This window comes from Oxyura jamaicensis, chromosome 2, assembly GCF_011077185.1.
Source record: "Oxyura jamaicensis isolate SHBP4307 breed ruddy duck chromosome 2, BPBGC_Ojam_1.0, whole genome shotgun sequence".
In the NCBI taxonomy this organism is placed as follows: domain Eukaryota; kingdom Metazoa; phylum Chordata; class Aves; order Anseriformes; family Anatidae; genus Oxyura; species Oxyura jamaicensis.
Window position 1 is genome coordinate 86,881,560 of NC_048894.1, and position 22,144 is coordinate 86,903,703.

The 22,144-nt window shown below is 43.6% G+C and overlaps 1 protein-coding gene across 7 annotated transcripts in view; it reads right to left on the bottom strand.

Annotated features, from left to right (window-relative positions):
* The window catches only part of COBL (cordon-bleu WH2 repeat protein), a 154,544-nt gene extending 136,223 nt beyond the window's left edge, over nucleotides 1–18,321 (bottom strand). For 3 of the 7 annotated variants that reach the window (XM_035317844.1, XM_035317843.1, XM_035317839.1), the window contains exon 1: nucleotides 17,800–18,152. In XM_035317844.1, the coding sequence (XP_035173735.1) occupies nucleotides 17,800–17,843 (44 nt within the window). In that variant the 5' untranslated portion in view covers nucleotides 17,844–18,152. Of the gene's footprint in view, nucleotides 1–17,799; nucleotides 18,153–18,302 lie in introns of those variants that run through there. The other 4 variants (XM_035317845.1, XM_035317847.1, XM_035317840.1 and 1 more) reach the window with 3 other exon arrangements.
* Nucleotides 18,322–22,144: the final 3,823 nt, after the last annotated feature.

The following is a 22,144-nucleotide window of genomic DNA, read 5'->3' on the forward strand; positions in this document are numbered from 1 at the left end:
TGGGCACACCACCTTTAGGTGAGGAACGCCTGCTCCCATGCCAATCAGAGGCTTGCAGCAGCTTTTAATGAGCATTTCTGAACACTTCTCCTCCTCACCCTCTTGCTCCCTGTCCCACGCCAAGCAAACCAGAACAGAACTTGCACAACTCAATTAACTTGGAGCTGGCTTAAACCCTCCCAGATGGCTTGCTCTGGGGCTGTGCCTCAGTCTGCAATACCTCCATTCACACGTATTCAAAAGCCATGAGGACTCAAAACGTACTTTCCAACAGCTGGATCAGCTGGAAAAATCCACTGCAATTACTAACAGAAAACAAACAAACAAACAACAAACCAACTTTGCTCATCTGTTACAGATGCCTACTGCGTAAGAAGGGTCTAAGTACAATATTATAATGAAAGGAATAAATAAACCAAAAGACAGGCAATACTGTCTCCCCTTTCTGAAGGGAGTGGTGGACCAGGATGAATTTTGCTTGGTGTTATCATATGGTAACTTGGCCGTGCAGTCCCATGGCTACATAATGAAATGGCACCTCACGCAAGCAGTGTGATGCAGGGTAGTTCAGAAATGGGCTCTTTATGCAGGAGCAGGTTTTGCACTGTTAGGGCATCTGTTGTTGTGCCTATGTTTGCAAAATTTACTTGTCCTAGAGACATGAACTGGCTCCATTTCTGAGCCTGGCCCTTCTCTAGCAACTCTTGATTTGCAGAGCAGCCGTACACTGAGGGAAAACACCTCCTGCCGTAAACCCAACACAAAGGGTTTGGTGGTATATACCACATTCAGGTGTACAACTACAGCTTTCCAAGGGGCTGCTCTAACTTGCACCTGAGGCATGCCAGCTCTGGCAGCAGCTCAGGATCCAGGGCAAGGCCAAAGGAAGCAGCAGGCTGCTCACACAGCACGCCGCTCTGACACAGCAGCCAGGTCTTGACATAAAGCTCCTCAGAGCAACTGTACATCAACCTGCCACTTCCAAGGAGGAGTCTGCTTCAACTGAAGCTTCAAAGGAGACAGAATTTGACAGAATAGGGAGGCATACACCTGGGTAAACAGTTTAATCCCAAGTGCTGTTGAGGTTTATGCCTGCCCGGTCTCTCACAGTCTCGTCTGCAAACTCCTCAACCGATCTCGCTGGCTCGCATAGGCAGAGCCAAGGGCTGAAGACCAGAGCCTGTGGCTGAAGAGCCAGACCATCCAGATTAGCTCCCACAACCCCCAAAGAGTTGTTTAATTATGATAACTTATAAACATTTTCTATGTATTAATAGCGGTTTTTAAAATAACCCTGTAATTTATATTAAAATGCTGTACAGCCCAGACAGGTTAAAGATTCCTATCATTTATAAATCAGTGGCTACACTCTCACAAATCACCAATTTCCATTGAAATACTCCTGATTTACACTGATATAAATGAGCAGAGTGACGTTTACAGCTGTTTTCTTCCCTATATATGCAATGGATAGCACTCTGCCACAAAATTATACAGGGGTGAGCCTGAGCTTTACAGATCACACATGGTATCACCACTCCACAGCCTGCAAACTGGTGCAAATGAGATTAAATTAATTTGGCCAAATACATATTCTCTGGTCCTGAATATCTAGCTGTGCTTGTGAGGAGAACAATTTTTGTTCAAGATTTCCTTAAGGTACATTGTGCTGCTTTCAGGAAAGGGAGCAGAATGAAATGAAATTCTGTAACATATACATAGTCTCATATGCAAAGACCAAGCAGCACATTCTCATATTTAGACCTGATGCTAAACACTGGAAATGACAAAACAGACACTACCCAAAACCTTCAGAAGAGAAAACAGCAGACACTTACTACTGCACCAATTCTGTATTTGAGTAACTACAGGACTTTACAGGCAGCAATGCAAAGGCAGATTTTTGTTTTGGCTTCAAGCACTGACACACACATAAATAAAAAAAAGCATGGAACTGTCATTTAAAAAAATGAAAACAAGCAAATACCCTGACTGAACTAGCTAGCCCATAGAATTGTACATGGAAACAGCTCAACTGCCCCCAGTCATTAGTGTAAGTAACCCTGAGGAATCATCTTTGTTAGTGACAAAGGCTCATGCTAAACCCACATATGAGGGAGATACTCAATCCTTTTAAAAATATTCCATTACATTAAAATAAAGCCGCTTGTGCTGCTCTTGGCTTGGAGATCACAATGAAGTGCCCAACTACCTCTCTTTGCCTCCCCACCTGCTTCCCAACAGGCAGTGCATTCATGCAGCACGGCCGCTCTGCAGCGGAACATTCTGAATCCCCGTCAGAATGGGGAGCATTGTCTTGAGGATTTACACCAAGCTACTCTTCTTTTCCATTAAGGCTAAAATGCAGTCATGTGTACAAAGATGGAAAAGCAATTACCTTCCGAAAGGCAATTAAAGAATCCTTAATTTCCCTGTAAAAAAGCTACCAGGGAGTAATTTTTTTTCTCGGTAATAAAACCACCCCTATATCAAGTAATAGTCCATGGTCTGCATACATACATGACCACATGAGATGAAGAAGGTTGTCTGAAAGTTTCTTCTTCATCCCCTCCAGAACAGCAACATCTTGGACGGGAGTCTCAGCACTCTGCTATAGTCGAGGGGCTTACGTCTCACCAGGGGGCGGCCAGGGGCACCACCTTCACGACATCCAGAGCCTTTCCTGACACCTTCACCCCAATCCCCCCAGCCGGCCCCAAAGCCCGACCTTTCTCCTCACCTTCAGTCAGCTCCTGGCACTGGCGTGAAAATAGCAGAGGAGAAGATCTGACCAGGACACAGCACCTTCATACATTAAATCAGTATTATGTGTGTGTCCAGACATGACTTGGGAGGCAGGGGAGCAGTCTCCACTTGGTGTTGTTATTCGAAAAATCCCAGTCGGCGTCTCAGAACAAGACGAGCTCACTCGGCCGAGTGCGACCCCACCGATGCCACGGCTGTCACCGGCATAGTCACGCTCGGCGCCTGGAAGGTCGCTTCCCTCCACGACTGACTAAAAGGAGTCAAAAAAGCTTTCGGTGTAAACTAGGGCAATACAGTTTTTCTATCTTTATCGGTTTTATACCTGAAACACTTGTATGCTAGAAAATTGAATCACTTTTAACAAATTGATAAACTTAAAAAAAAAAAAAAAAAAGATACTTTCTTTAACATGTGGAAATTGGGACTTACAGATGCACACTTACACATAATCATTGGCTTACAGGATGACAGAATATGTTGTTTTTCCACATAAAGCTAGGCAAATACTCCTCATCATGTCTGCATCCACAGTACTGCAGTGGGCAAAGATATGCCAGGGCTGGGGCACAAAGGAGTAGGGACACTGAAAACTCAGACGACCTTCAGCAAAAGATGTAGAGCAAGTAAAGTTTCATCTCCCAAACAAACAGCACTTCTTTGACAGCTCTCTCAATTAGTGTTTTTCCTCCCAATCCTGTCTTATTTCTGATTCTCTCGCTTGGCTGCCGCCTAGCACACATCACCGATTTATTAGTCAGTGTTCAGTCACGATTTAGGGTCCCATCCAGTCACGATCTGATCTACTTCCACTCAATAGTTTATATCTATTAATGTTTGTGATGAAAACAATGTAATTGTGGGATTACTAATGGCACCCTTTTAATGTTACTTGCTTTTCCACACGTCAGTATTTTTTTTTCCTTAATTTTGTGACTAAAATGCTGCCTGCAACCTTTTTGCAGTTGCAGATATTTGAAAATTTCATGACTTCTCGCCCCAGTAAGAAAGCCTGCACAGCAGTCAGGCTGTCCTTCCAAGGCGAGGAGGACAAGAAGCCCCCCCCGGCCCCGCGGCTCCCCTTTGAATGCCGAGCACTGAGCAGCTCCTCGCTAGCCCACACACCCACGCCTCATGCGTCCCGGGAAGATCATTTCCCAGCAGACATTTGCGGACGTGTTACTAATGATCCAGCTGCTAATTTAGCATCTGCTCGGGTTCTCGGGTTACCGGCGGGTGCCTCCCCACCCCGCCACCCTGCTCTGAATGGGTAGTACTCACGCACGGCTTCGCCTCGAAAACACGGTGGTATATTTAGAAACAGCCAGCCACTTCATGCGATAAGGTGGCGGCACACTTCGCTTTAAGTGGGTAAATAAAACTCAGTCAAAAGTAATAAAAAGGAGACCCTCCAAGAAAAAAAAAAAATCTTCCTGATTTGGGCTTTTCAGAAAGACGTGAAGGAGGAAAAAACTTTGTATATTGCAACTCAGTCCAGGAAAAAAAAAAAAAAAAAACAACAAACATTTCTTTCTCCCTCCCCTTTCTCAAAAAGGCAACTTGCTGCAGTTTATTTGAAGCAAAATTTCTTCACTATGAAACCAAACCATGCAAGATATGCCACGTGTATTTGCTGTGAAAACTCTCCTGTTACCACAAGTACATTTTTGTTAGAGCTGGACTCCGATATTAAAATGTTACTTTAACGTTGGAGAGTGAAACTGCCACCAGAAAAACTCTGAGCTTCCACTTCAGACTAAGTCAGTTTTGCAGATGAAAATGTCCCTGGCTTTTTGTATGTTAAGACATCTTTATTTCTGACTAGAACTGAACTTCATGGCTTGAATAATGCTCTTACGAAGCCACATGGCATTCACTTGTTGATTAAGTTTTGAAATGGGGTGAAAACAAATGAATGTACTGAAGTATTAAACCACCTTAACTATCTCCTGAATATCTACATACAAATTGAGCCACTTTGTGACAAAAAAACAAAACAAAAATAAAAACATAATGAAGTAGTAAATGCTATTTTAAAAGGAAAAAAATCACTATAAAAAATAAGTGTGTTACCATCTACTCAGTTCTCTCATTTAAATTGAAATACTATTCCATTAGAATACATTTATTTACTCAAACTATAATAGTGACAGCACGTTATTAATTACAGGCTGATTTAAACACTGAGGCATACTCAGACATAATAAATGAGCTGGTGCCAATACTTAGATCTGTAACCAGAGGTGATATGGCTCGTTATCAATTTTATGTAATTGCAAAGGCGCGTAGCAGAATACACCCGGGTTGTTTAAGCTTAAAAAGAGATGGAAGCAGATTATGTCAGAACACATTTTTCCCCCTCTTTTCCTGCAGCACATGACCCCCTGGTTGGATAATATCAGCACAGAGAACTGTAAGATGTCAGGAAAAAGTACAAGAAGTGGCTTAAGGAATGGGATTCACACAGGGGTGCACTTCTAGACCTCTCCCACCTCACTACATGCCCAGTAGTGTCTTCAAAGGATCTGCCAGGTCTGGGACTCCCTGATCCCACAGCAAAAGTGAGGGCACCATTTGGGCCACCAGTGCATCAGCCAGCGGCCAGCTAGAAGACAAGCAGGAATGGTGGCAGCTCCTTCCAGCTCTTCGAAATCCTGGCCCTCAAGCAGCAATAACTCAGCCCTGGGTGCAAATTCAAGGATGAAGCTCTCCCTTCATGCCACAAGATTAGAAACTCAAAAGAGTTTAAATAAGGCTAGAAAGAATAAACTTCACTATCAAGAGACAGTTCCTTTTTTTTTTTCTTCCTCAAATGTTTTTTTTTTAAAGTTTCTTCTCTATTTATTCTGAGCTGCCAGGGACGTACTTTCAGACGACCTGAAGAAAAACACGAACTTCAGAACGCCACCACTGCTTGACCATGCAGAAATCTACAAGACTTGTAGACTCCTGTATGTGCAAGTAACATGAACTTCACCAAGGAACACTTAAAGTTCCCCAGGTACAGCAAATTTTACAATCCATAGCGTGCACGGTCTGTCAGATTATCATCTCCAGAAATCCCTCTAGGACTCGACACTTGCCAGATGTAAATTGACCCCAGACCAATTCTGGAAGGACTGGCACAGCTGTACGACACTTGGAAATGCCGGCTCCAGAAGGAAGGTCCTGCACTGTAACATTTATTTTCAGTATTACGCAACACACATTACCCAAAGTTTAATCTTCCCTCTGCAACTCCGTGTGAAATGCAAACACAATTAACTCAAGAGATAAGCACAACTTTCAAAGAATCCTAAAATAGTTACACATTTGCTTTTAAATGTCCAGAGAGCTTACCAAACCATTAGGATCAAAGAAGACACTTTGTCTATGAGCAGTAAACCGGCTCAGTGCCATGCACTCCTTTCTTCCACCCCTTAGCACTAAAGCTGGAGGCCACTTTCATGCAGTGATTAGAGCTGTGCATGAAGCACCTACACACCTTCATCCTTCCTTGCACCTCGCCAAAGCAGCTACCTGTATACTACTTACCAGCACCAAGCAAAGTAGTCCATGAGAGAAAAATCATCTGCTTCCAGAAGGAGGTCCCCTGTGGATCTCTCTGTGCCTGTATAATTTAATTGAGGCATTTTCTGTCTGGTACAAATCACAGACACTTTGGAATGCACAAAAGCAACATGAAGTCTCCAATGCACTCAGAACCCCGAGTTTTATACAAACATTTTACCTGGCTGCTGGAAAATAGGAGAATACTGTTTTTACTCCCTTAGCTGCATCAGAATAGGATGGTTGAATACCATTACACTTCACTGGTTTTCTTTCTACTACAGGGTGGTGATATCCTCGGTAAAAGTGAGAAGTAGCACAGAATACTAAGCAAAATCTCTCTAGATAATTTTAATGTTTTAACCTTAAATAATGCTTGGCAAAGGCAATTTGATGCAGGAAAAACCCTGTTGCTGATTTGGTCTTAATATAAATAATGTTTATGAAAGATTTATAGATATTTGAATACTGCTGCACACGTACAGCCAGGTGCTAAACAGAGCACGAGGGGTTTGTTTGCAATCTGAGCTTGCACATTATGTTTTCCCAAGTAACTCTGCCTACCCCTTCCTGGCCAAGCTGGGGAGAGAAATTCATCCCCCATGCTAGCGACATGTTTGTTCCCATCTGCTTGGATAAAGACACAGCACAAGCTAGATCATTGCTCCGAGATGAATCAGAAGGCTGAAACACCACAGATAGCCTCCAAAAGAGCAGCTACAGAGTGTCTTGCCCCTTTGGAAGTATTTGGGTCATTCACTTTGCAGGGTTTGTCTGCAGCAGAGGCTGGCACGCACGGGCTGCCAAACCATGGAGCGCTTTGCCCCCCGTCATCGCAGGCCGCGGGGTATTATTCACATGCGGCACCTAAGCCGGGCGCCCAGAGACTGTTTACATGAACGCAGCTCCGCATATTTTATACGCTGCACTGAGTTGTTTATCCTACAATCAAAAAGGTAGGTGGGAATTTACATTTTAAAAGATTGACTGAAAACTGTTCATATATGCATCGCTTTTAAAGCAAAGTTAATTTGCACACACACAAAAAATTCAGTGCTATCAAATTATTTCCAGGCAAATCAAGCTAACCTGGAAAATACAGGTACTTTAAGACTTGCAGTTTTCCTATCAGTTCAATACTACACTGAATTAAAAAAAAAATAAATCAGAAATTATTCTCAAGTAGCAAATTAGTAATATAAATAATTGGCAATGCACTGAGAGCGATATTTCTTTCCAAGTAACTCCTTATGAAAATGAAGCTGCATGGGGAATTTACGGTGCTTTTCATGGCAAGAAACCTGAGGTATCTGTATAAACAGGTTTTATACTTCAGGCAGTTTTATATTTGTAAAATACCTTCCAGTAGACCTAGATCTCATTTTTAATAGGAGAAAGTATCGTATTTAACCACTTGAATGCAAAGAGATTTCATTCCAAAATGACTATGGCTAATTTGAGCACACACGATAATAAACAGTAAACAATGACATAGATGAGCAGCAGTCTTAAGCACAGCTGGCGCAATGTCATGACAAGTTGCGGGCTTTTAAAAATAATTTAAAAAAATATGAGCACTGCCTGCCTGTGAGAAGAACAACAGTGAGAACAGGAACAACTGACCTCTTTATCCTCAGCCAGGAAGAGCAACCTGTCCTTAGTGTGAGACAGGCCCTTAGCTGTAAAATACTACTGGAAGCACAGCGCTGTGAGGCTTACTATCATATAAATATGCATGCACAGGTGGAGAATATAGGGGAATACAGGCACCGAACTCACCTATCTCCACACACGTGGCCTTTAATGATGGGGTACCTCATTTGTGCTAGTTCAGCAGAAAATACCAACCAGATCCCCAGTAAAGAGACGAGGGCAGGGAGCACCCACAGCCAGCCACCCAGTGCACACAAGTGACCCCGTGCTGGTCCCTCTCCCACACCTTTGGCCCAGCAGCAGACGCCTTAATTTCATCCCCAGAATGGGTACAAGTGAGCCCGGCAAGTTAAGCAGAGCAAAACTGAATGTGTCCTTCACACGGCCCCTTCACACCAAAGCTGAGCCCTGAGATGTGTGGATGTGCTCGCTCCCCTCCAAGCTCAGCAGGTCCTACCAACTCAAGCTGTTCCAGAGCAGCTGGCCAAAGCTCCATTTCCAATACTGCATTAATTAATTAATGCCAATTAACCTGTACTGCTGCTGCGTGGGGCTTCCTGGCAAGTGCATGCAGACTCATTGTCTCTGTCCCAACACAGCCCAACAAACCACAGGAACAGACAGAATCTGCCCAGCCCCTTCTGCTTGTTTTCTACAATATTATACTGGCAGTCTTTAAAAGAACAAAATAAACCAAGCCCCTGGTTTGTTTCATATAAGGAAAATAAACGTTTTAAAAAAAACTTTTAAAAAGAAATAATATAGCTGAGGGATAAGGGGGGAGGGGGGGCAGGTGAGACCCTTGCATCAAGTGCTAAACCACTGGGACGCTGTTTATTAACTGCAAAACAGAACTTCTAAAAGAAAAAAAGAAAAAAGGAAAGAAAAATTAAAAATAACAGCTTTCATTTCAACCACTGATACATCACTATTTCTAGAATTCACAATTGGTCTTCTTCAGAGGGAATTCTTAACCAAAGGTATAATACGTTTGCCTTGGAAGAGTTATTTTCCTGATACCTGTGATATTGAACACTGGGTAAATGCTAGCTGCAGAATAACTAACTGCATTTTCAAGATGGTATTCTCTTGTTTCTCACAAATCCCAGTAACAGCTGCAAGAATTTAGTTAACTGTATTAACTGCTAAAAGGTTAATAAGAAAAGTAACTTCACGTTCATCATGAAACTGTTTAATCACCGATGTGTATTTCCAGGACTATGCTTAGATAGTTTCTTTCTAGATGGTCAATGCAGATAGTACAATCTGCAATGCTTGGACTGAAGGGAGAAAATAAATCAACTGAACTTTTTATTTAGAAGTGCAAACACTTCGTGTTTGATGCTGGTCCCTTTATCCATCCACATGTGGATGCAGTGGTGTTTGTCTCACAAAAGAAAAGCCAGGTTTGGTGAGAAGAAAGTAATGCTGCATTAATACCCATTCAGGAGTAACAGACTTCACATGAAGACAGGATGCAACTTCCTAATTTAAGTGCCGAAGTAAAGATATATTGTAGTCTTAAAATAAAGCTTCAATTTAAGGCTGTGTTAAATTCTTGGGTGACGTCAGTGCAAACCCTGGTTTCTTCCCCTGGGCCGCACAGCCCAATTTGGGAGGACAGGCACCTCCCCGGGCTGCAGACAGGGCTCCCTCTGGAAACACAGGGACAGGAACTGGTCCCGGTTTGTCTCCCACTAGGCAAGGAGCTACCCAGGGAACCAGAGCATAAGGCAGACCTTAAGGAGCAGGGAAACAACAGCAAGAAGTCTGTGCGCCTCAAAAAGCAGGAGATGATGCACACCTGGTAGCGGAGCTTAACTTCTTCGTGCTGGGCAGCTCTGTGTTGGCGATAGGCAACCAAGTGACTCTCCACCTCAGCACAGGCAGGGAAGCAGAGGTAATTAAAAGCAAGCAAAATAAATAATTTCCTTAATTACAACACCAGCAGTTTAGCAACATGATCTGACCTAGCTGTAATCGTATGTAATGAGTTTGTAGAAACAAACTTGGGAAGATCTGAAGGTGTCACCATACCAAGATTTTAATCATGCCAGGAGGCAACATGTGGTATCCTTCCCAAGGTGAAAGCCCAATATCACCGAGGCTCCTCAGCACGGCCCACCGTGTTTCTCAGAGCGACTGAGAGCAGCGTGAGCAGCCCTGAGCAGAGAAACCATGCTGATCCTGAAACATGAGATGTACCTCCAGGGAAACCAGGAGTCACTTCTTTGGTATCCTTGAAAGCGTAGGCTTGGTTCAAAGAGAAACTACTCAAAAAAAAAAGAAAAAAGAAAAAGAAAAACGTGGAATCTGGAGTCAGACCAAGGTATTCCCTCACCACCATCCAGAACCATTGCCGTGCCCTTCAGAAATGCCTAAGAGGAGATAAAAAGAGCACACGAGAGAAGAGAAAACAGTCTTCCCTTCAAATTTGGCTGAAACTGTGTATTGATTCTGGAGACTTCACGGAACTCAGAGAGAAAACCGCAATGGAAAATACTTGTCCTCTGTGCGGTACGAGCAGACATGCTGTCCTCGGTGTATTTATCTAGGAGGTATTTTTGCTGTATATGCAAGATATTCACTTCAAACAAAATAAAAAAGAAAGAAAAAAAAAAGAAAAAAAAAGAAAAAAAAAAAGAAAAGCCACCTAAGTGAAGAAGTAAGCACAAAAATGAAATAATTGTTATATTAAAAAAAAAGATGGAATTTTACACATCATTTTGGAAACTACCAAAGCAGGAAAAAATGTTTCATATAACCCAAAAAGCTCTATAGAACCTACACAGAAAATGAAATAAAAATTAGTACTTTAAAGAGTGCTGAACAGAATTTGCTGTTTTCTCTTTATATACACCTCCACAGCTCCCAACAGACCTCAGGGGTGAGCACAGGGACATTCCCACTGCGGTATGTGTAGGGCGGGCAGAAAGAAATGTGCTTTTCAAGCAAAAGTCACATAAACAACATAAAACTGAGCTATACTTTGCAGCTATCCTCTTGCTTGTCAGCTTTGACAGAGCTGTTCCCACGTTTGGTGGGTCTTCCAAAGACAGCAGCCTGAAGACCTTGGCACAGCCTGGAGGACAAGCCCCTCCTGGTGTCACCATTGCCCCATCTCTTAACACCAGCAAGAATGGAGGAGAAACTCAGCAGCCTCCCCCCAAAACAACCAGCTGCCTTTTCAGGTGGAAGAGGGCTGGCAGGCTGCCAGAAACAACAGACCTAGGAGATGGGGACAACTGATCATCAACAGAGCACTCATTTTTAGGAATTTTGTTGGTCCCTACTGTAACTAAGCCGTCACCTTCAAGGAAACTTGCTAACAGACAACCAGATAAACCTACTGCAGAGATTATTAATGAAAAAGCAGTAAAGGTTTCATATCAACTTACTATAGATGGTAGCACACGTTTACTAAAGCAATGCTTGAAAATTCAGTAAACAGCTCACTGACCATCAGTGTTACCCATTTTAAATCTCCACATATTTGTGAGCTCTTCAAGAAAATGTCATTAACCATCATGTACAGAAAACTAAGGGAGTTCCACCCTGCTGGCTCAACTTGAAAATAAAATTTCAGTAACAGCTGATCAGCTCAGCATGCATTTATATAAATAAAACCTGATACATAGCAATGGAAAACAGGTATGGCAAACAGGGAACGGTTCTGCTCATTAGCTGTTCTTACTAAAAACACGAAGGAACACTTATCTGATTAAGCACTTCTCAATTGGTACTTGCTGTTGAACCTTGCAATATGGCTATATTTAGAACACTGATAACAAAAAATTTGATTTTCCTGCTCAAGCTCCATGCCAGCGGTGCATCTGGCAAGCTCCATGCCAGACTTTGCATCTTGTCTGTTTATTCTATAGGGTAAGGGAAGTTTTACTGTTAGCAGCCCCAAACCAGCAGGACTCAAAAAGACTATTTTCTGCTAGCCTTGGCATCAGTGATAGAGCTTGCTTGTATTTATTTGGCTTCTTGCTCTAAGAAATATGGACTTTCGGATGGTCCTGGTGATTTTGTGTAGCAAAAGTTAATGCTGACTTAATCCTCCATCCGTCGTACTCACAGCAGGTCTACGTATGCGGTTTTCTGCAAGCAAGTTCCCAAACAAGCTGGCTGTTGATTACTGAGGTGAGCAACTCTCCATCACACCTTACCAAGCCATGCCACTTTATATACACTGCAGTGACATAGAGAAACTCACAGACCACCCTTCTAACTTGCACACAGCTCAATCACCTTTAATAAAAATAGGCACTGGGGAATGCAGAATATCACCCAAAAATGCAGTCTGTCTGCTCCACCTCTGGTGAGCCCCTCGCACCCAGCCTACACCAAGCTCCTACTTCATCCGCTTGTTTTCTCCCTGCTTCAATGCTGCTCACTGCCTCAAAAAAGAAAAAAAAATAATAATTAAAAAAGAGTTTATTAGTGTCTTGTCATTTTTTGAGCATCACAGAAAGCTCTGTGACTCAAGTACCATCATTGCAACCATCACAGGCAACTGCCAACTCTTCCCATGAAATACATTGCAAAGCACACACAAAAGGCAGCTGAACACCCAAGTATCAGGTTGCATTTACAGGATCAGAAGTGAGATTTTGTTTTTTAATATTTTTTGTCCAATAGACCCTCTCAATCTGGAAACCATAGCAAGAACATAGGAACATCGAGAGAAAGACCATTTTGGATCTGCTTTTTTGCCACATCTCCAATTACAACCGCTGCTCTGTGCAAATGCCCGGTGTGCTGTGCAGCTCATTAGCTGGGGGAGTAACGAACCCGAAAGGGCAGCCTTTCTTGCGCAAAGGTGCTAAAAGTGGGCATCAGGCACCACGTGTGCCAGCCACCCTGGCACTGCCCCACGGTGCAACCTCTGTGAGTCACTCCTTGGCACGAGCAAAGTCCCTTGCACATCGCTGGCACTGTAATGCTGAAACTATGACAACAATACGCTATTCCCAGGATCACTTATTTAACGATAAGCAGCCCAGCTCATGGGGCAACTAGCCGCTCTGGAAATACCCTACATGTTAAGAGGATTTAGTATGTGCTGTAATATCTATCCACTGTCTGGAAATGCAGGTACTTAAAATCCTTAAGTCACAAATTTTGCTGGAAACATGGTATTTAAGTCTTCTTCCACTCCCAATGCCTCATGCAGGAGCAGGCTTAACCCATTAAGAAGAATACATTTCTAAAGACCCCTCAATCTCTTAGAAGAAGTATTAAAGTGTGAAAGCTGTCATTTTTCATGGAAATCACAATGCCAGAGCACCACAAAGAGCTGCAGTATCCAGACCATAGTTGTTGCCAGAAAACCAAGTGTTTGCTGATGCTGAGAGAGTAGCTAAAAGCTGAGCACAGGGGAACACTTGTTCAGGCTCTGAATTGTGATTCAGGAGAAGCGAGTTGCTTCCCCAGCTCTGCCACAGGCCTCCTGGCAGCTTTCTGAGCAAGCCATGTAAACATGGTCACACTTCTGACTGTATAAAATGGAGTCTCCCAGGTGTATTGCCTTGCCCTGAAGAATACTGTTAGGAAGCCTCCATAATGCTTGTGAGATAATTCAAGCCTGTGACAACAGGAGTCTAAAAAAGTGTTTAAAGTACAATAGATGTTTAAGAATATGTACGTTTATTCAGGAAAAGTTTCCTTCCCTCAAAGGCAAAGAATTTTTTTTTTTTTTTTTCTGGCCATAATCACAGTTGTACTCTGATCTGAATCACTCTGCAAAAAGCAATATACCACTTCACCAACAGGATTAACTGCACACAAAGCAGCCATGTATTTACCAAACTGACTTCCAAGTATTTAAGAAGTTGTTTTGTTGTGTTTTTTTTTGTTTGTTTGTTTTTCCTTAATGGCTAGCATCAGCTAAAACTGCACATATGAGAATGCTCTAATTTGTAATCAGCCCCCCCTCTCCCTGACTTCTTTATCTACTGCAGGATCCTGGAAATCCACTATACTTGGTGCAGCTTGCCCAGGTGGGGCAGTAGGTAAAGTCTGTCCCATCAAAATGTAGTGCTACCCCCTGCTGAGCAAGGATGTGCTTTTATACAGACAAGCAATTTAACCAAGATGTAAGGTTATAGGAGCAAAAGTCAATGAAAAATGAAGTTAGAATTACATGAAGAAAACATGAGGGACAAATGAGAAAGGAGATAGCAGGAAATAGGAGTTTCAATTTCATCCACAGTGGCAGCAGCAGAATAAAAAAGCAAGATGAAAAAATATGGAGGATATCCATGGGAAAGAAAATAATGAGACAATTGGGAGCCTGGGAGACTGAGAACAAATCCTGAATATTCGAGGCAGCCCAGAAATGGCAGGGACTTTAAGAAGCCATCTATTTCATCCCTCCACTCTGGTATGAGACTTACAGACTTCTAAAAGAACGGGAAAAAATGAGGAAGGATAGGAGAAATGGGAAACTGGAATTCAGAAAGAACAGCTGTAAGGACTGAATTGCACTGCATTTATCTCTCCCTTTTGCTTATTGTTACAATTAGCTTGCTTATCTTCAGCAATCCTGAGACATTAGTCATGACTGAAAATACATGTGTTTGCAGTATATCAGGTCAATTATCATGTTCATACAGAGGTGCAAAATACAGTAAAAACCACCCTAATTCATTTTACATAATAGCAAGCATGATTCTTCTGTTACTGACACCTGAAGGTTTCTGGGTTTTGTTGTTGTTGTTTTGTTTTTTATGTGACTTATCTCCACTGACATGAAATAATTTGGATCCCAACTACATGTGAGAGGACAGGCTTAACACTGGTGAGAAAAATAAATACGTGCCCATAATAAATGCCATCTGAAGTCTGCAACAGCAGCATATGTACAAATCAGGACACATGAAGGGTAACACCAAAAAACAAGTGTCAATCTTTCATCTGGCCAAGGCAGGAGTTACCAAAACACTCTGATACTCTACATTTTTAATTGTCATCATCATCCTTTGCCGTAGAGCACTCTGCACATTTCACACAAGTCTCTCAGAGATACAAAGCACGTGAAATATGAAAATGACCCAGTTTTCCAATTTAAAGATTAATTACACCATTGTCTCCATATAACTTAAATCTTGTTACACCTGGCATGCGGCATAAGATATGTTATGATGACATTCACACAGGCATTCTGAGGACAATGGTGCTCTCCAGGCTTTTCCAATACAATGTTTATAAATAATATGCTAAACATGTGTAATGGTTTTGGTTTTTGTTTGTTTAAAAGCTGGGTGTGGAATTTCACAAGGTAACCTGCTTAACTATGCGGAGCAGATACAGAACATAAGGGAAAGGTTTCAGCAAGTTGAAGTGTGTGACCTATGCTTTTTACCCGTGGGTTTCATTTCTGAGAAATGAAACGTCACTAACGTTTCGCAGCCTTTATCTGTCTTACCCGGTCACTACAATCCAGCAGATAAATCACTCCAAAGCAGGTGTGCTTGCACACGTCTGTGTTTGTGCTAAGACCCTGTGAGACAGGGAAGGAAGCTGAAGCACAAACAGTAAAGGTCCTACTCAAAGAAAGTGCTCATGCATCTTGTTTCTTGTAGGGACTTTTCCCACCCCTGCTGAAAACTACAAGGGAGGCCACTCGAGGGATGGAGGAATGCCTAAAAACTGTGGGCTTCAGCAGGAGATAAAGATGCTTGCACTCGCAGCAGACGATGCTCTGCCCTTTGCACAAACTGATCCTACAAGTGCTCATTTAGGCTCAAGCCTTTTATACTTCTCATGACCAATGTATGTCAGTTTTGCCATGCTCCTGTCAAGTCACCAGCCAGCTGTTCAAGAGACCCAGACAGAGAGGCCTATCTCTGCTCTCCCTACTGAAATAAGTGCAGATGCAGGCACCAAGGCACTAGGTTTTAAACGTGTATTTCTCTCTTCCAGCACCCACTGCGTGGCTACAGAAGAACAAATTCTGATTCTGCTGCTAGTACTTGTCTTGAATTCCCCTTCATAATCTAAAATAAATGTTAATTAAATAAAGCATTACAAACTTCTTGAAGCTCTACGAAACTTGTGCCTAGAAATTACTATCAATAGAATTATTGATAATGAAGTCCACAATTATTTTTGAATCTGAGAAATGGGAAAAGCCCTTCAGCAACAACACAAATTGCATTTTTTCCTTTTGCCATTTAAGACAAAAAAAGTCTACGAAAACCAAAAAACAGTTTCCTTCTTTTAAATGTGCAATTCTCATGCAGCTGTGACACAAAATACATGTACTCAATTTATCTGTGTAAGGCATACAGCAGAGCTTCTTCACTCTTCACCAAATTATATGTTAAATTAGTTCATTGTTTAACAAGGGAAACTCTTAACATTACTGTTAATGATTTACATACAGACAAAACAGCTCCGCCTAAATTTTGTTAAAAATTGTAAACCTGAGGTCATTTTAACCTCTTGCTTTCGTAACTGCCAGCTAACCCAGTCAACAAGCTGGGAATTTATACAGCATTTCTTCTGCCACAACAGGAATGTTTCTGCCACAGTCACCTTAAAATCAATGCTCCTGGACAAGTTCCACAGATGCAGGTGATATCTGGCTGGATTCATATGAGAAGCGACGCTGACAGATGAAGCTGACCTCGTTGGATTTTCCTAGTCCTAGCTGTGTTCCTCATGGAAGGAGTAAAACCTAATCAGGGACCAAACATCCACTGGTTCCTGTACAGCTGTTAGAAGTTCAAGGAATTACGAAGTGCTCAGTGAAACCCCTGGCTAACAGCACAGGCACATCCAGGCTGAGATTTTCCAGTTCCCAAGAAAAGACAGGAATATTTCCACATGTACAAGAATTCAGGTAAAGCAGACCAGCAGTCCCTGTCAGCATGCATCACAGCTTTGCCACCAGCATGCTGCTATGCAATATCTGAAGCTCATCTTAACCTGAAGACTAAATTCTGGCTCCTTGAGCTGTCAGAAACAATCTGAAGTTAGTGCAGTTCTTGTAACTTCTGGCCATCTGTGTGACACCTGAGTCTGGCCGTGGAACAACCTCACGTTCCCAGCGACGAAGCTGGCTGTGTAGATACCAGGAGCTTTATTCAAAAGCACCCTCAGACCTCAGTGTGAACCTCTGAGGTGCGCTAGCAGTATGTTTTCTCACTCCAAATTCAAACATTTTAATGAAACTTTGGATACCTAGCAAACAGGACAAATGTTTAAGCCACAATACATCTAGAGGAGTGCTGGGTATTTGCCAAAGCACGCACATAAACTAGTATCTCCAGCCTCCGTCAGGATTTTAGGCAACAGCCACCCTACTCCACCAACTCTAGCAACAGAGGGGAGACAGAGAGGGGAGGCACGTTCTGCTTACTGGTTTTCATAAAAGGTTATCTCTTAAGGGATCATAGTAAAGGGTCATGATCAAATAGTCCTCTTTTCTAACAGGAATTAAGCATTTATTTACAAAAACAAAGTAAAACAAAACCCCAGGAAGCTGTCGCGCCCTCCACAAGAGGCATAAGCACTGCACACGGGCACCTTTACTACCACAGCACCAGCACCGGCATCTCCTCACCCGCTGCCCCCTGCTCTAATTTCCGCGGCACACGCTACAGGACTTCCCACCGGACACAAAAACCGAGGAAATTAAACGCAAAACGGCTCCTTCAGCGCCCTGACACGCACTTTGGAGCTGTTTTCAGCTCAGCCCTGCCGGCTTGCCCGTGCCGCGGGAGGCCGGCCGCTCGGGGCACCTGCCGGCCGGCTCGCAGGGCGGCCATGCCGCGCCGGGGGGAGCGGGACGGGGGAGGAGCGGGGGTCGCGGCGGTGCCTTACCCGCTCGGAGGCTTGCCGGCCGCGGGGTGGACCAGGGTCTCCATGGCTGCTCCGGAAGGGTCTGGACACGGACCCGGCGGCGAGGAGAGGGAGGAGAGGGCAGCGGTGAGACGCGGCTCTCAGCCCCCCACACTCCACCGCCACCGCCCCCTGTCCGCCCGCTCCGCGGCGGGCGGCACTCCCCGGCCGGGCGCTGACAGCTCTGCCGGGCCCTCCTACCTGCCGGGACGGGACGGGACGGGACGGGGACGGCGAGGGGACGGCCGTGTCGCTGCCCACTCAGCGGGGGCGGAGGCAGCGCCGGGCCGTTTCCATGAGACTGCCCGCGGCAAACAGAAACACGGCGGCGGGCCCCGAGGGCACGGGCACGGCCCGCCGCCCCCGCACCGGGCGGGGAGAGCAGCAGCAGGAGGAGGAGGATCCCGAGGGATGTGTCGGATCCCCGATGTGCCCTGATTTGGGCACCCCGTCCTCTCCCGGCCGTTTCAGGAGTTTGCCTGCTCCCCACCACACACACACCGCTCTCCGTGTGGTTCACCTTGCTTTGCAGCCGCGGTGGGGGAGTGACGGAGATGGCGGATGGGCCAGGCCACCAGACAAGGCAGGGAGCAGGAGTCATGAACAAGCAGCCTGAATAAAGCAGCAGAGGAACTCCAGAGCAGAACTGAGGGAAAGGGGGAGAACTCCAGAGAGGGGCTGAGGGAAGGGGAGATGCTCCCTGACTTGCCTTTCCACCGGTCTGCCTTGGAGACTGACCCCTGGGGTACAACTAATTTGGCCACCCCTTTCCCCAACCCTCCCCTCATATCAGCCTTGAGCTCCTATCTGTGCAAATTCTGCCCCTCAGAAAGCTACTCGCTCAGCTCTGCGTCCATAGGAAATTCAGTAAGCTTCTCTGGCCTCAGCAGCTAGAGTTTCCTCCTCAGAGACGGAGTTTCTTCCTCAGCGAGCAAGACTTGGCAATTCTATGCCAGAAGCTGCACGCCAGTGATGGCATTGCTATCTGCAAGCTATTAAATATTTGGAAACGTTCAGACACTGGATTAATCCCCCAGTAACAGAAAGGAAAAGTATGCCTTCATCTTTCCTGTACTACGTGAATGGAAGATTACCATAAACCCCCACCTTTGTCTTCTACCCATGCTCCTGCATTATGATCAAAGCACCTGTTTATGTGCATTTACCTCAATGTTCAGTAAAACACTTAATGTGCTATAGGTATCCCTAATTTCATCTTCCCTCACTTTGACAGCCTGAGGACTGACTCCTGGCTGCTCAGCAGAAAGTTGAGAATGTTGCTTTCTGTTTCCTTCTCCCCTTCCATGTTATAGGGAGAGGATAAGGGAGGCAACTGGCTATCCCAGACGTAGGTAGAGAAACAAAAATACATGTTTGCAAAAGCAAAGCATTCTTGGTCTCTTATTTCCCTGTTAACACGGGTAAAAGTTGACTGAGTCACCACAGCTCAGTAATTACCCCTGGTCATCTGAGCCGTACGCCACAGTAATAAGCCACATGCATGTTCTTAATTTGTGCCGTTATGAAAATAAATAGCCTAGCCTGCATACTTTGTTTTGAAAGCTTTGTGGATTGGAGTCTGCCTGCTGTCACTTACCATAGCTCCCGGAATGAATGGTGAGCTATTAAATCACCGGATCTTGATTTTGTAGCACCGTTCATTGTCTATTTAGTATATTTTCAATCTCCCTTTTTCACTCCTAGATGTAAAGGAACTCCTGCCTATCCTAGAATACATGCTAAAGCTGCATGGGCACAAAACCTGTACTGAACCCCCCAGACCTTCCCACCTCCACATCGACAGCAAACTACACCGTGCAGTTAATTTCGGGAACTTGAACGATTTTCCCTTGCCTCAGCTGCAACTTGTCCCACCATGCTGACCCTGAAGGAAGGTACACGCAGCCTGCATCACACCCACTCCTTCCTTGTCTGTCCCTGGCTCTCATGCCCACCTGCATGCCCAGTGACATCCCCACCGCTCCTGGCCCCTTCTGCAGCTGTTTCACAAAGCAGCATTCACGTTGTCTTCTCTCCCTGCCTGTCCTGTTGCTGTTCCCCCTTCTCGCACCCTCTCCTTGACTTCACCATTTCATGTTAGTTTATTCTCTAGAAACATTGTCTGAATGTTATCTATTTGATAGCATCTTCTCTTCCAAGCTGTGTAAAATGTCATTATGGGAGTATATAAAGGCTGTCACGACCCAGCACAAACAACAAAATAGTGTTTTCTTATTATGGTCACTTCATTTTATACAGCACAGCGGAAGAGTGACATAAATCACTGAAATCACCATCTCAGTGCTTCTCCAGAACGCCAGGAGCAGCAACACAGGTTGACCACAGCCAAAATCCTTCAGTCCCATTTAGCTGATGGAAGAGCCAAGGGAAGTTCACAGAGCGCGGGAGCTTGCCTGTGGTCTCCAGTCTCCTTGGCAAGGGGCCCAGCTCTCCAGAAAGGGCAAAGGCTGCGCTTCTAGCAAGCATTGTAATCCCCACAATTGGGATGCTGTGCTCAGCTTTTAGGCATGGTGCTTTAGGGCTGAGAGGGGCTGTATGAGTTCTTGCAGATCTCATAAAATGTCTGTGAGAGTGTGCATTTTAACCTTTCCCTGTCTGTATGGCTTCACCGCTGATCATCTCTGTTTAGATGGCCTCCTCAATATATTTCCTAAGACTATTAGGCCTTCCAGATGACAACATTTTTCCTATAAAATAGTTCAGGCCTTTAAAAATAGAACTTAATCAGCTGTGCAAATTCATGTTTCTGCTTTTATTGTCTTCCAGACATTCTTTGTATTTTTGCTTACCTTCACTGCTAATAACATTACCAAACAAATCTTGAAGACTACATTCTTTTTCCAACAAATCTGGCCTGCTAGATCTCAAGGATTTTAGTTTGAATTATAAACTTAGCACAGAAGGAATCTAGTAAGACAGGTCTAATACCGAAGATATTTTTTTCTAATGTAGCAAAAAGAGGTTAAAATTAGGTCAGCATTAGCTAAGATGCACCAGTTAACCATGCCCTTTCTCTAATCTAGCACACATCTTTTCCTATGGTATACCTGTGTGAGGGCCATCCTACAACTGGAAACCAGGTTTGAATGTGGAAAGCAAGGCACAAATGCAACAAACCTGAGTTTATAGCAGGAAAAAAATTGTGAATAGGAGTTAGTTAATGTGGTTAGGTTTAGTTAATTGCAAACACACATTTTTAACCACATAAATCCAACTCCTTTTCCCATTCTAAGAAACCTGGAAATTGCTATTTAGGCATTATTCCCCGTAAGAGTGTATGTTTACTGTACAATTGCAAAATTCCTGGCTATGTAGTTATAAAAATTGGAGTTGTGTAGCCTCAAGGTCACAACATTCTTTTATTTTGCTATCCACATATAAAAAATATGAAGGGAAATAAGTTTTTCAGGGCTTGTTATACCATTTTCCTCAGACCCAGAGCTGCCCTTCTTCAGAGAGTTGTCTTCCAACCTAGATGATTTTGTGATTCTCTTTTTGGATTTAACCGTACTGGCCCTATTGGTTTTACTAGGTACTTGAAGTAACTGTGAGCAAATCACATCAATTCTGGAGAAATCTTTCAAACTAACAGAACTGATGAGTACTTTTTGAATAAATGTCAAATCATTACTAATCAATTCAAGACTAACATAACATTATCAAATACCACTGAAGAGACTGAATTTACTTTAGAAAAGCACAATTACTTGATGACTATGTGGACTCAAGGGGAAACTGGGATATTGTGTTTGGCTCTGTCTATAACCACACAGCAAATCACTGACAAGTTTCTAGGGTCTTTGGAACAGTGATTTTATTTTTCTTTGTGGTTTTAGAGACATAGTATAAGAAGCCTGTGATGCCATTTGAGAACCCAAAGCAATAAAGGAAGAACCCAAAATATACTAATCATACAAAAACATGACAAAGAAGCCATCTAAAAGAAAACGTGGATATGGATTTGGATTTTGTATTAAGTATTGCGGAGCTACAGCTAAGATAATTTCTAATTTTGTAGTTATCAGGTAACAACTTACTGTGTATGTAGAAATTGTGAGGCTTGCCCTTTGTCTTCAGCGATCTCTAGACCTGTTCTGTTCAATAAGATAGATCACTTCAGAGATTTCTTTTTATCTCCTGAAGCTTACTGGAATCAGTGAAGAGGGTATTTTGCCTTAAAACACCTAGAAAAGGGAATTGGGAGCATGCATAATTTCTTGCTTGATGCAAAAAGCTAGAGACTTTCCCAGCCTGTGTGTGGAAAAAGCTGCTGAGGAAATCTCTGCCCGACCATTCAGTCCTGCCT